A 12,947-nucleotide genomic window follows, 5' to 3' on the forward strand; every position below is an offset into this window, starting at 1 on the left:
GCCCATCTGCCTCCAGTAAGGCCGCTCAGGCCCCCACTGGGCTGCTGGCGACATCTGAACAGCAGACACAGCCACAGCCTAGATCGGCCTCCTGCTGCCCAACAAAGCGACCCACAGGCGCAACTCAGATACCAGCCCATTGCCCGAGTGCTTGCCTTACCAATCCGACCCTGCCAACAACACTTAAGCTATGACTTAAGACATGGGAAAGTGTCTGTTCTACTGCATGTCCCAAGGACAGCAGTATTGGTTTTCAACTACGTCTCACTGGTGTCCATTTATACACTGATGAAGACAGAAAGCAATCTGGCTTCCTGTTTGTATATATTTTGAAACAGTGGTAAAAAAAAACCGAAATAAGGTCTTCTTTTGAGAGGCTGTCATTGCTGTCAATCAGTACTGCCAAACCAATGGTGGTGTTTACTGTACATGTGTAGGTAAAATAAAGGATTGTTAAATACTAACAAAGCTTATGTAGGTACACAGGCACACGTACTACAGAGTTAATGTTTTCAAATAACTGTATTCTGATATATATTGCTGCTTCTAGAACTAAAACGTCACTTGTGGCTATAACACAATGGTTAAAGAATGGGCAGTAAAATTCCTATTTTAGTGTTTCACAAAACACAAAAAAAAATACTGTTCAAACACAGGTAGAATGGGAAAAAAATAATACATTACTATATATAAAGGTAAAGGTCAAAAAGTAAACACCAAAAACAGTTGAACCCCTTACAGGAGGCTCGACCGAATATTGCGGTGCTGCTCCACATTGGTACTTCCAAGTGGTGATCACTTATAACAACAATAGTAGGTAGCGTGGGGATCGGGACTGTGTGCTAACTCCGCCCATTTTCTCGTGTAGTTAGACTGTACCAAGTGAAAACCAGCCATGGGGAAGAATGTGATGGCAACATCCCTTTAAAATTACCATGAAGCAATGCGACAAGTGAAGCTGCTAATCTGTTGATAACCACTAGATGTCAGTGTTGGGTCTTAAACCGGAACAATTGTATTTATATTTCTGTTTTTCCTTTTTTTAGGCAATGTTTACAAATTTCAAGCTGGCTCCAGGTTTCATGCAATCCTGTGGCACAAACATTTGGATGATGCGTGTAAAAGTAACCGGCCTCAGGTAAATTAATCCAATTTCCTGAAACTGTTGTTTTCAATCCTGAGAGATTCCTCGACCTCGTCCCAAATATGAGTTGAAGTCATATCCTTTTTTTGTCTTTTCCTCCTATTGTAGTTATCTGGTCTCCGAAATAGTCTGTGGCGCAGCATACATTTCTTATCTTGCGGATAGGGACCGACGCCCACTTCCCATTCGCTTCCAGCAGTGCTTGCACAAAGCTGTGACGTGGGTCCTTGTCCTGGAGTGAATTTCAACCTTTCAGCGCTAAGATCCTCATTAATGGCACGCCAGTTAATGATTGTCCTTAGGGAGGGAAATTCTGCGCATTATAACGGGCCACTCTTAAGGGCCTAAGCATTCTGGGACTTGTAGTTTACATTTATAGTGACACTCGTGGGCTTGTAAATTCCAACAACCGTAGTGCTGATAGTTAAAGCACAGAGGGGCTTATTTACAAGCCCCTTGCGCCACCCGTATCTCACTTTTCCCATGTTAAAAATGACGCAAAAGTGGCGTAAGAGGCTTGTAAATAAGCCCCAGAGTTGGCTGAAAGCCACGCTCATCATACAACCAATGTCAGGTCAGTTCTTCAGATCCAAGTGACTCGGGGAGAAAAGTATTGCCTGCGGGCTGTAAACTCAAAGGCATAGGGACTTCTGCACAGCTCACTGAAATGTTAAAATCTGCCCGAGCTAAAAGTGCCATTTGGAGTTGTGAACAATAGGGCAGCGGTGGCAACAATATGCAGGGCCATCAAAGGAGAAGGGCATCACGTGGCCCAACACTTTTCAAGATCCTTCACACCTGCCAAAAATGTCTTTCTATAGTTTGAACAAGAAGTGGCAAAGTCAATGGTCGGGCATTACCAAAAGAGTAATTTTTTTTTCCTTCTGTATGTTTTTGGCAAACAAATGCAACATGCAAGCAGAGGGAAAAAATATAAAAAATAAAGGAGTGACACACCAGCCCCCAGCACTTAAGTGTGCCCCTCAAGTGGCTGTTTTTGTCTTATCATATACGGCTGACCCATTGCCCCGCACTGTATGCTGTGGTTAGTGCAAGCAAAATGTGATTGACACCTAAACATACCAATGGATGAAGAGAGCTGACACAAAGCCCATGGAGGGAGTCATGCATGGGTCTTTGTTATTATTTAAATTTAAAAAAAAAAAAACATGAAACTGACGAGCGCTAAAGCTGTCTCCAGGCCAGATTTAAAAAGACTGAAGGTTTGTTGTATAAAATTTGGGAAAAAGAATGGGTAAAAATGACCCTGGGGCTTCCTAATGCAGGAAGATTTGGGATATGCTGCATAATATAGAAAGCCCAGGAAATATGGCAAGAATTGGTCAGGGGCGTAGCTTCGGGGGGTGGGGGGTGTTTGGAGTGTTACGCCCGCCCTCCCCCTCCCCCCCAGTATATGTATTTTCAGGTAAATAGTTGGATTCACTTACTTTCAGTCGGGTATGGTGAGGTCTCTGTTAGATTTCACCAGGAATTGTTCCATACACACAGACAAACACGCGCACACACTCTCTCCCTCTCTGTTTTAAAAGTCAAGAACGTTGGTTATTTTACAAATGATGGTGTTTTCTCTCACTTCGTGCCCGTACCAATCCGCATTCGTCTCCCTTTCCACTGCTCCTTTTAGCCCTTCTCATGCACCCTGCTTGTCGTATAATGTATTTTAATATCATATGCCAGTGTGAGTGTTGGTAAATCTGAACCTCACCCCCCCATCCTCTGCCCCCCCCCCCAATACTGACCAAGCTACGTCCCTGGAGATGGTGAAAGGAGCTTGGAGAGCCCCTGCCCTGTCACAGAACTTTAACTGCAACAGATATTTACTCTTTGCTTTAATTAAATCAAGAAAAAAAGTATTAAAAAAACCCCTCCTTATTGGCATTAATAGCCCGCTGCACAGCCCCCCTATGTTTGCCCAGAAGGAGTAACATAGCAGTGAGGAGGCGTTTGTCAGCTGGTTTGTCTCCAACATATCCAAAGAGGGCTACTAAAGGGCGGAGCAGAAGTGTCCATCCTGTGACCTCGCAAATGGGAAAAAAATATGCCCTCCCACAAGATCGCAACCCTCGGGCATCGCCATGCCAGGTGAATAAAGGAGGCCTGAGGTGAAGCGCATTGAGGCAGCGGGATTCTGCTACCAGGCCCATTCTGCAGAGTTGTGTGGTGCTGCGATAGATGCGGTACAGAAACTTAAAGTGATCAGGAGCAGTCTGTAACTGGGTAAGAGAGTGGTTCCAGCTGCCCGTAGCAGAAGGAACATTGTTTGTCAATCAATGGGGGGGTCCATGTCGGCTTCCCATGCAGCGCGTCCTGTCGGCATCTTAATAGGCACTGAGGACTGCTTTGTGGAGTATAGGTGGGTGATAAGTTTGCATGATGATGGGATGGTGAGCACCTGTTCTAGCGCCTGAAGTGTCAGTGGAGGGGCTGGGACCGAGTCATGTAGTGCCCTACAAGTGACCCTGAGTTGATAGTAGAGATGAGTGTGAGTGTAATGGGAGCTGGATTAGTGGTAGTGTCACAGGGTAATCTAAATTTGTCCTCAGGGTATAAGTCGGAGAAGGTGGAAATGTTGCGGCAACGTACCCACAACCAGGTGCCTCCATCTTGCAGAGGTGGCATATGAGGGTTGCGCCCTAGAGGGATGGAAGAAGCGTATAGGCAAGTTGATTTAGCGCATTTCCTCAAGCCATCCCATGCCCATCGTAAACACTCCACAGTGTCTATCTCTGCATTTAGCGCCTTGTTTGGCAGGTGAAGTGCGGTGGCAAGGGGCCATGGGGCTGCACTGTCTATTTCTAGGCAGTGTGGGGCTGAAAGGGTGTTGGGTGAACCCAGTAGTGTAAGACCTGTGCCTGAGCGCACAGGGCATATAACGTCAAGTCTGACGCTCCCATCCCACCCTGATTAAGAGGCAGTGTGAGTAGTTCCCACGATACTCGTGGCTGTTTTCCAGCCCATACCAGGCATATGAGGTTGGACGCAGGAACTGACTCACGAGGCGAATGGTATATTAAGGTATAAGTAAAGGAATGTGGGGAAGATGGCCATTTTGGCTACCGCTTTCCGGCCACCGAGGAACAGTGGCAGTCTAGACCATATAGGTATCCTGTCTTCTAGCCATGTAATGGCGCGTCCATAGTCGACTTTCCAGAGTTCCTCCGAATTACGGCTGAGCTATATGCCCAAATACCGAACAGGGTCCTCCGGCCATTTCAAAGGATATTCCATTATAAAAGGCTGTGTACTGTCAGTGAGGGGGAACTAAGCGAATTTGGACCAGTTGATCTGTATGCCTGAGTACCTGTCAAATCGTACAACCTCATGCGTTATGGGGCCTAGACCTTCCTGGGGCTGCAGACATAAAGTGTGATATAATCTGCATACAATAAGACCACTAGGCCCCTGGTCGTTGTCCGGTTTGCTTGATGCTGCCTAATTCTCGCCGCCGGAGGCTCACTTGCTGTGCTAATGAGGATTGGCGACAAAGGGGATCCTTGTTGTGTGACTTGGATGATCTGGAATGGATCGGATAACATCACAATTATTCGCACTCGAGCGGTTGGAAATGTATACAGGAGTTGTATCTGATGAATAAAGCGTGAACTAAGTCCGAGACATGTAAGAAATGGGAAGAGATATGCCCACCCCAAAGAATCAAACGCCTTTGTGGCGTCAAGTAACGCAGCGACCGTGGAGAGTTGGGGGTCAAGGTGGTGCATGACCACGAAGATAGTGGGCAGATTTTGGGATGTCCCCGGATTGATCAGGCCTGACAATTCTTTGTAACAAAGGTAGAAGACTTTTTGCATTTATTTTCGCAAATATCTTATAGTCTACGTTAATCAGGGATAGTGGCCTATAAGAATCGCATAGGGAGGCCGGTTTGTCAAGCTTGAGAAGTGTCACAATAACAGTCCCTCTAAGTGAGGGAGGCCAGACAGCATTATCGAGGGATTCTTTGGACATGGCCGATAGGTGAGGTGCCAGCATGGATACAAATTCTTTGTAGAGTGGTTAGGCCATCTAAACCTGGCACCTTGTCGCCCAGTAATCCTCCAGTAATCTGCACTATTTCCTCTGGGGTGACGGGCGAATCAAGGTAAGCACGGTGGTCTCTGTCCAGCCTCAACAGTTGGACGGTGTCAGGGTATGCTTTCAAGTCATCGTTGCTGGATACTGAAGTGGAGGTGTATAGTTTTGAATAGAAGGAGGACGTTGTGGACAGGATCCCTGCAGGGGTGGACTGAAGATTTGAGTCGTCATCAAGCAATTCCTCCACATATGCGGCAGAGTAGTCGTGCAAGTGTCCTTCCGGGGCGGTCTCCCTCACCATAGCGGCGGGCTATAATCAGTCTCCAGAACAGCCTCCCCTGAAAACTCTGACCATTTATTGCGAATGACTGCGAGCGTGGCCGCGCAGCCGGACTGGAAGTAGGCTATCTCCAAGGCGTGAAGAAAAAACGTATTCTAAACAAAAATATCACCCAGCCATGTTCAACACAAGTTGATATGGAGTAGATGGGGGAGAGGCAAAGTTTTGCAGATTTATAACCACTGAAACAATCAGGAAAAATATACATTTTACTAGAATCAAAAGGTCTTGTCTGATACCAGACCTAAAAAATACCAAGAGCCATACCTAAAAGGCCTTGGCACGTGCCTTGAAGTGTATTATTCACAGGTGCAGCTCTGCTTCTCTAGACGCTGAGCTCTCCCGCCGTTTGCAACAAAAGCCTTCCTGCTTTCTAGTGGGGTCTAAGAAATTGTCAAATAGAATAAATGCATCACTGTCCGCCCCCCCATTCGCATCACCTCGAGGAGAGCCAGGGAGGCAGATGGGCTCGTGGACAGGTTCACTCCCTGTCTGAAGCAAAACAGCAAATTCATGAGTTCAATCCTGGACTTTTAAGTTGATGTCCCTGCCACAGGTCTCAAAGGAAAAAAATATTTTGTGCCACAAAACTTCATCAAAGTGGCTGTTCTGAGGAAAATACAGGAGCTGCGAGAAGCAGCCACTTACAAAGAAAGAAGGACTCATTCTTAAATTCAAAGTACACCACAGAAATGCTCATAGTCCCACACAAAAGGTAAGCCTTTAACTTACCTTAGTAGATGGAAAGTGTAAAGCTGAAACCACCAAAGGGTTGACGGCCTTATCTGAGAGCCACAGACTAGCTGACAGGGATACCAAGGGGCAGGTAAAGTTATTTAACAGAGCCCTGCAAAGGTCAGAAAATCCAAGGGAAAACCAGTATTGAACTCGGCCAATAGAGGGCGCGCTTTGAAAACCTTTGATTCTTATTAACATTTCTTCACAAGTTCCCTCCAGCCTTCCAGCAGGTGACTTTGTCAAACCTTCACACACTTGCTGAGCCTTGAGCAATCATAGATTAGTCACAAATATTTACCACTGCAGTTACAGACTTCTCCTCACAGGGACTTTTACGAGATAAGTCGGTGGGCGCGTGAACCGCACATCCTGCCAGGATTGTTGAATCAACAGTTTCACCACTGCTTCCAGTATTTTCTCTAAAAGAAGAAAATAAAAATACCACTCTGACAAGAAAAAGTAATAAGTGAAGAAATTTACGAGTCGGAACGGTATTTTAATGAATTCCCCAGCTTGTGATAAACGGAACAGCGTGGCCTGAGCTACTCGGGAATGCAAATCTGGGTGTGTTCCAAGGGGGCGCCGGCGTCATCTGAAGGTTCTCGGCAGAACAATGACCTCTCAGTATTACAGAAACTCGTCAGAGTTATTAAAAATACCCGTTCCTGATTTCCTGATAAGAAACCGATTTTTTTAAACGTATTTTCCCGTTGATCACGGTTGCATGACGGAACAACGCATGCCATTACCATAGCTGCCAAGGTTTCACATTGCCATGTGTGACAGTTTTAAAATTTCAGTGAAATTATGAGTGACATTCCAACGACTATGAGTGGCACCCTCTCGCGAGCAAAAATCATTCAATGAAGACGAGGGAAAACTTCTAAATATCAGAAATGACAGCCATTTCAACACGCCCAGCCGGGCCCCAGTGCCAAGAGAGCAGCGAGAGCCAGCCTGGCCCATAGTCTGTGAAGATAAACCCCGTTAGTCAGGGCGCTCATGATAAGGATGAGGAGACAGAGCAGCCCTGCGGCCGGGCCTACAGATTTACTGTGATTAAATAAGATCTGCAGATAAACCGGGCTCACTCAGAAGGATGAACGACACAGAGCAGCCCTGCCTGCAGAGTTTAAACTAAATTGATTGTGTGTGACTAAAATAATTTATGATCAGAGATGATCAGACTGTGCGTGCCGCTCCGCAGCGGCGCTGACACAAACACTAGTTATTAAACTGTGTTATGTACATTAAAAGTCTGCCAGGTGCGCAGCGCGTAACGTTGGCCAAAAACACTTACTTCATTAACTAGAGTTCAGGCTGCTGCAGTCTCTGCGTTCCGATCCATCCGGTGGCCGCGGCGTGAACCGCACAGGGACCCGCGGCCGCATAGCACACTGCTGCATGATCATTCATTCTTCTTCTCCCAGCAGAGTGACTCACTGACTAGTCCCTCGATCGGCCGCACTTTGGGCCCGCGATGTCCGCGATGCCTCTGATGCGCGGTGCAGGCCGCCATGAGTGTCCTGTCGGTGAGTGACTAATCAGTCACTCACTCACTGCTCGGACCGGTCCGGCAACGCCAGGGTGTTTTATTGAATTTGCGGCAGACAGCAGCGGCAGCGCATGGAGGACTCACTCTCAGATTGAGTCCCCCGCCACTTCTGACCTCACTTCCTCTTCCTCCAGCCCAGGACGAGACGAGGCACTACGGTCACATCCTGATTGGGCCCTCTGGTGTGCCACAGTGTAGCAACCACTGCTGAGCCTGCCTAGGCAGGCCCCCCGGTCTCGGTAATTGGCAGAGTGTGTCACTCAGTCAGTGTGTCTGGTGCGTGTGGTGTCTGAAAGCCGCGCGGCGCCGGGCCGCAGGAAATATAATTATGTTGCCAGCACGACGAGTCAGCTGCCGGGCAGATTTTATTTGTAATACATTGTAGCACTCTCAGCCACCCCAGAGCTGAGAGCAGACATGATTAACTATTAACTTACTGCCCAGTGCCTGCAGCAATTCTGCGGGGAGCAGCTGGCAGGCACCGGCGGCACGCGCTGGCACCCTGCGTAGCCAGAGTTTCAGAGTGGCAAAAATGCGTGACAGTGAATTTCAGCGCGGTGATGCAGAACACAACACTGAAATGCATTAGCGTCACACCTGATGCGTGATACTTGGCAGGCCTACATTACCAGGCATGCAGCCACCCCACGGTCATTACAACGACCGCAACACTACCACAAATGCCATTACCACGCATGCCTTTACAACAGATATGTACACACACACAACCATATACCGTTACCCACCCTAAAATCTTCTTACCACCCAAAAACCCATACCCACCCTAAAAATTCCCTTTGCCACTCAAAAACCCATATCCACCCTAAAAATTGCCTTTGCCCCGCAAAAACCCACCCTAAACCTTAAAAATACTGTTGTCATCCAAAACCCCATACCCACCCTAAAATTACCCTTGCCACTCAAAAACCGATTCCCACCCTATATATATAAACACTTACATAAATACTTACCTGTACTTACCGTTAAAACTTTTACCACGCATATACCTTTACCATTCATGCCATTGTAATGAAATGTGTTATAATGGCATGCGTGGTAAAGGCACGTTTGTTGTAAACACATGTGTAGTGATAGCATGCGTGGTAGTGTTGTATGCGTTGTAAAGCCTGCATGGTAAAGGCATATTTGTTGTAAAGACAATCGTGGTAATGACATATGTGGTAGTGTCCAGTGCTTTAAATGGAAAAAACATAAGTACAGGTACTCGCCAAAAGGAGCAGTGGACTGAGGGGTGGAGTGTGGGGTGGGACTAGGGGCGGAGCCATGGGCGGGGCTAGGTTGTCAACCTTTCCAAACTTTATATGCAAGAAATCCAAGTACAAAGTAAAAAAATCGGAAGTATCTGTCCTATGGTTAAGGCCCTAATAATAATAAGGGTATGTTCAAAACCGTCTCTGAATTTTGCCATCAAAGCTTTGCATGCTGGAATTTTTAGAAACCCTTACTAATAATGAGAAAGGAGAACTACGAGTCCTAGCATGTAAAAGCATTACCAGCTACAATCTATTACTGTCTGAAAGTCTATAGCATTCCCTGGAGTTGCCTGTCGCATTTGGGTTAAACATGGTTTCCCATACGAAACAAGCAGTTTAAATGCACCAAACCAAAAGAAAATTGTGTTGCCTTTAAAATGTTTTTTTGTTTGAGGGTAATCGTAAAATTGGCGGCAAGGGCAGGGATTTACATTCAAGTAAAAATGCTTAATTTAAATTGCTGATGAACTAACATTTACAGTCATTTAAAACAATGGCATGCTAAAAAGCTGTACTGCCCTGAAGAATGCGTCCCACGCCTTCGCCATTAGTTTTATTGTGTCCTCTCAACTCCTACTGTGCAGGATCAAAGGGTAAACAAACACCCTGCCGCCCCTCGCTGCTGGAAGAGTTGCAGAGAAGCAGGACAAGATTGATGTGTCCTGGTGACAAGGCTGCTGTTCTGAAGCTCCTGTGCGAACTCAGCTCAGGATTGCAAAATCAGAGCTGGTCGTGCTTAAAGTGCTGCCTAGGCACGCGAAAATTTAGCGCACCAGGCAAGGTCCCCCATGAGTAGCGGTACTCTCCTTGTCCTGGGAGAAGTTCCGGTACTCAAGGGGCGAAAATTAAAAGGTGCCGGTACTCCGTACCGGTGAGTACCAGCCCATTTAAAGCACTGGTAGTGTTGCATGCGTTGTAAAGCCTGTGTGGTAAAGGCATGTGTGGTAGTGTTGCATGCATTGTAAAGCCTGTGTGGTAATGGCATGTGTGGTAGTGTCGCATGCATTGTAAAGCCTGTGTGGTAAAGGCATGTGTGGTAGTGTTGCATGCATTGTAAAGCCTGTGTGGTAAAGGCATGTGTGGTAGTGTTGCATGCATGGTAAAGGCATGCAGGGTTCCGGCTTCGTTGTGAAGGCTGTTACCATTGGTCACAATTGAAATGCATTGCATATGCATTCCACAGCTGCGCCACCCATCTTGTGTGTTGAAATAAAAATGCTGCTCCCATCAGGCAATGTCTTGACTTAATTAAAAAATTGCACTTGTCACCTTTCTCTTAATAAAAGCATGTTACAGCAGGTGTAGCTTTTTTTTAAGCCAAGGGCGATGCAACTACTAACAAGCACAACACACGTGCTGTTCGCCCTGAGAGCGCCTCAGACGCCTCTCTATTAAGAGCTACCGACCATGAATCAGAGGGAAGAACAACTGAAGTTTATTCAGCAAAACAGAGGAACCCACTGGATCAAGACCCTCCACACGAAAGTCCCGGAGTAACTGACCGAAGGGACCTTTGCATGGAATCTTTCATGAAGAAAGGTTTCAGAATGCCCAACAACCAACATTCTCTAAATGACATCTCTAACATTCCACCAACAGTGTATGAGTCTGTAACAATCTCTGGTGTCGCGCTCCATAAGGGCCGCACATGGGGACTTATCCGACAACTCAGATGAAGAAGAAAACTGCGTAAGTGGAATGAGAGATATGAATGTAGTTGTACAGGATGAGAAATCTGATTGTGTAGATCCTTACGAAGAAATTGAAGTCGATGGGAAAAATTTGAGACTTCTTATTGATTCAGGAGCAAGAATGACTATGGTGACTGATGAATTGTTTGTTGAAATTTGGGGAAGAAAAGAATTGTTTCCTCCAGACTGGAATCCTGTAACATATGATGGTAGAAAAATAGAATTATCTGGTTATTTTGAATGCCAACTCAGGTTCAAAAGCCGCACCGTTTTTGGGAAAGTATACGTTGCTAAGAAAGGGCTTAACATACTTGGATGGTATCACCAAGGTCTTTTTGGCATGGCCCTCAGACCAGGGAGAAAAGTCCAAGTTTCTTTACTTACTGAGTGTGAGGAAAATAAAGAGCCACTTGAAAAGTCTGAAACCAATACCAAATGGTTTGAAAATTTTCCTATGGTATTTGATGATAAACTAGGTAAAATCTTAGGCTTTAAGCACAAAATCAAAGTAAGGAACGATGTCACAGCAGTGAAACATAAGTTGAGGAATGTGCCTTTTAGCGTGCGTGAAGATTTAGCAAATATCCTTAAAAAAATGTGTGATGATGGGGTGCTAGAACCTATTGAGTCATCTGTATGGTTAAGTCCATTGGTTATTGCCAGAAAAAAAAACGGACAACTGAGAGTGTGTGTGGACTTGAGAAGTCTTAATAAGGTTATCTGGGTAGATTCACACCCTCTGGCAAGAATAGATGACATCATAAGTACGTTCACATGTGCTAGGTTCTTTTCCAAGATTGACGTAGCATCTGCTTATCATCAGGTTGTGCTTGAGGAGTCGTCACAACACCTAACTGCATTTGTATCTCCTATTTGCACCTATCAATTCAAAAGGATGCCTTTCGGACTTGCGTCTGCTGCTGCTGTCTTTCAGCGTGTACTGGAGAATGTATTAGAAGGTATCAAAGGTGTAGTAACATTCCAGGACGACATTTCAATAGCAGGTGAAAATCTGTCTATACATGATGAACGCGTGCGTACAGTCTTGGAAAGGTTAAAAAAATACGGAGTCGTTGCAAATCGCGGTAAGTGCGAATTTGCAAAAAATACAATTGAATATTTAGGGCATGTAATCTCAGAACAGGGAGTTGAACCTAGACCTGGTTTGGTAGATGCTATAGTAAGATCTCCCACCCCAAAGAGCAAAGAGAATGTGGCTTCTTTTCTAGGGATCTGTGAGTTCTATTCCAAATTCATTCAAAACTTTTCTGCCAAGACTGTTGAAATAAGAGAACTATTGAAAAAAGACGAAAGTTTTGAATGGAAAAAAAATTGTCAAGAAGAGTTTGAGAATTTAAAAAAAGAAATAGTTTCAACAGGTGTTCTTGCACCTTTTGACCCTGAACAACAATGCATTATCACTGTAGATGCAAGCAATGATGGTTTAGGTGCCACCATCACTCAAATGAAAGGGAAAAAGGAAACGACAATTGGTTTTGCATCGAGGTCTTTGAGGTCTAACAAAAAAGTTTTTTCCGTCATAGAGAAAGAACTTCTGGAAAGTTGTTGGGTAGTAGAAAGATTTAAGTGTTTTGTTTGGGGAAGGAAATTTGTACTAAAAACTGACCACAAACCATTAGTCAGCATTTTGAGTGGAGGTACCATTGAAGACCACACTCCAAGAATTTCTAGGATAAGCTCAAAACTCCTTCAATACAATTCCGTGGTTGAGTACATTCCTGGTGGAAAAAATGTAAGGGCAGTTTACCTTTCCCGGTCGCCTTTAAGTTTCATTGAATACACTGAAAATGTTGATGAAAATGATGAAGAATGTTTGATTGCTTGTATTGATGTGTGCCATGATTCCACTTTTACAGAACAAGAGTGGTTGTCGGAATCCTCAAAAGATGCTGAGTTGAGTAGAGTAAGAGAATGTGTAATGAATGGGTGGCCAAAAGAAAAAGTGTTATCTCCAGATTTACAACCTTACGTTAAGATTTTAGATGAATTGTCAATTGAAGAAAATGGAATGTTGGTACGGGGAGACAAATTTATCCCACCAGCATCTTTGAGAGACAGGATCATTGTGTATGGCCATGAAGGACATTTAGGGCAAACCATAACCATCAGAGACAGTTATTGGTGGCCTGGT

The 12,947-nt window shown here is 45.3% G+C and overlaps 1 protein-coding gene across 2 annotated transcripts in view; it reads left to right on the top strand.

Moving 5' to 3' along the window:
- Window positions 1–12,947, top strand: part of RALGPS1 (Ral GEF with PH domain and SH3 binding motif 1) — a 1,694,135-nt gene that overhangs the window by 1,629,324 nt on the left and 51,864 nt on the right. For both annotated transcript variants that reach the window (XM_085613823.1, XM_085613822.1), the window contains one exon: window positions 1,047–1,138. In XM_085613823.1, coding sequence (XP_085469949.1) covers window positions 1,047–1,138 — 92 coding nt within the window. The remainder of the gene's footprint in view (window positions 1–1,046; window positions 1,139–12,947) is intronic.

The sequence above is a fragment of the Triturus cristatus genome, chromosome 1_2, assembly GCF_964204655.1.
Source record: "Triturus cristatus chromosome 1_2, aTriCri1.1, whole genome shotgun sequence".
In the NCBI taxonomy this organism is placed as follows: Eukaryota; Metazoa; Chordata; class Amphibia; order Caudata; family Salamandridae; genus Triturus; species Triturus cristatus.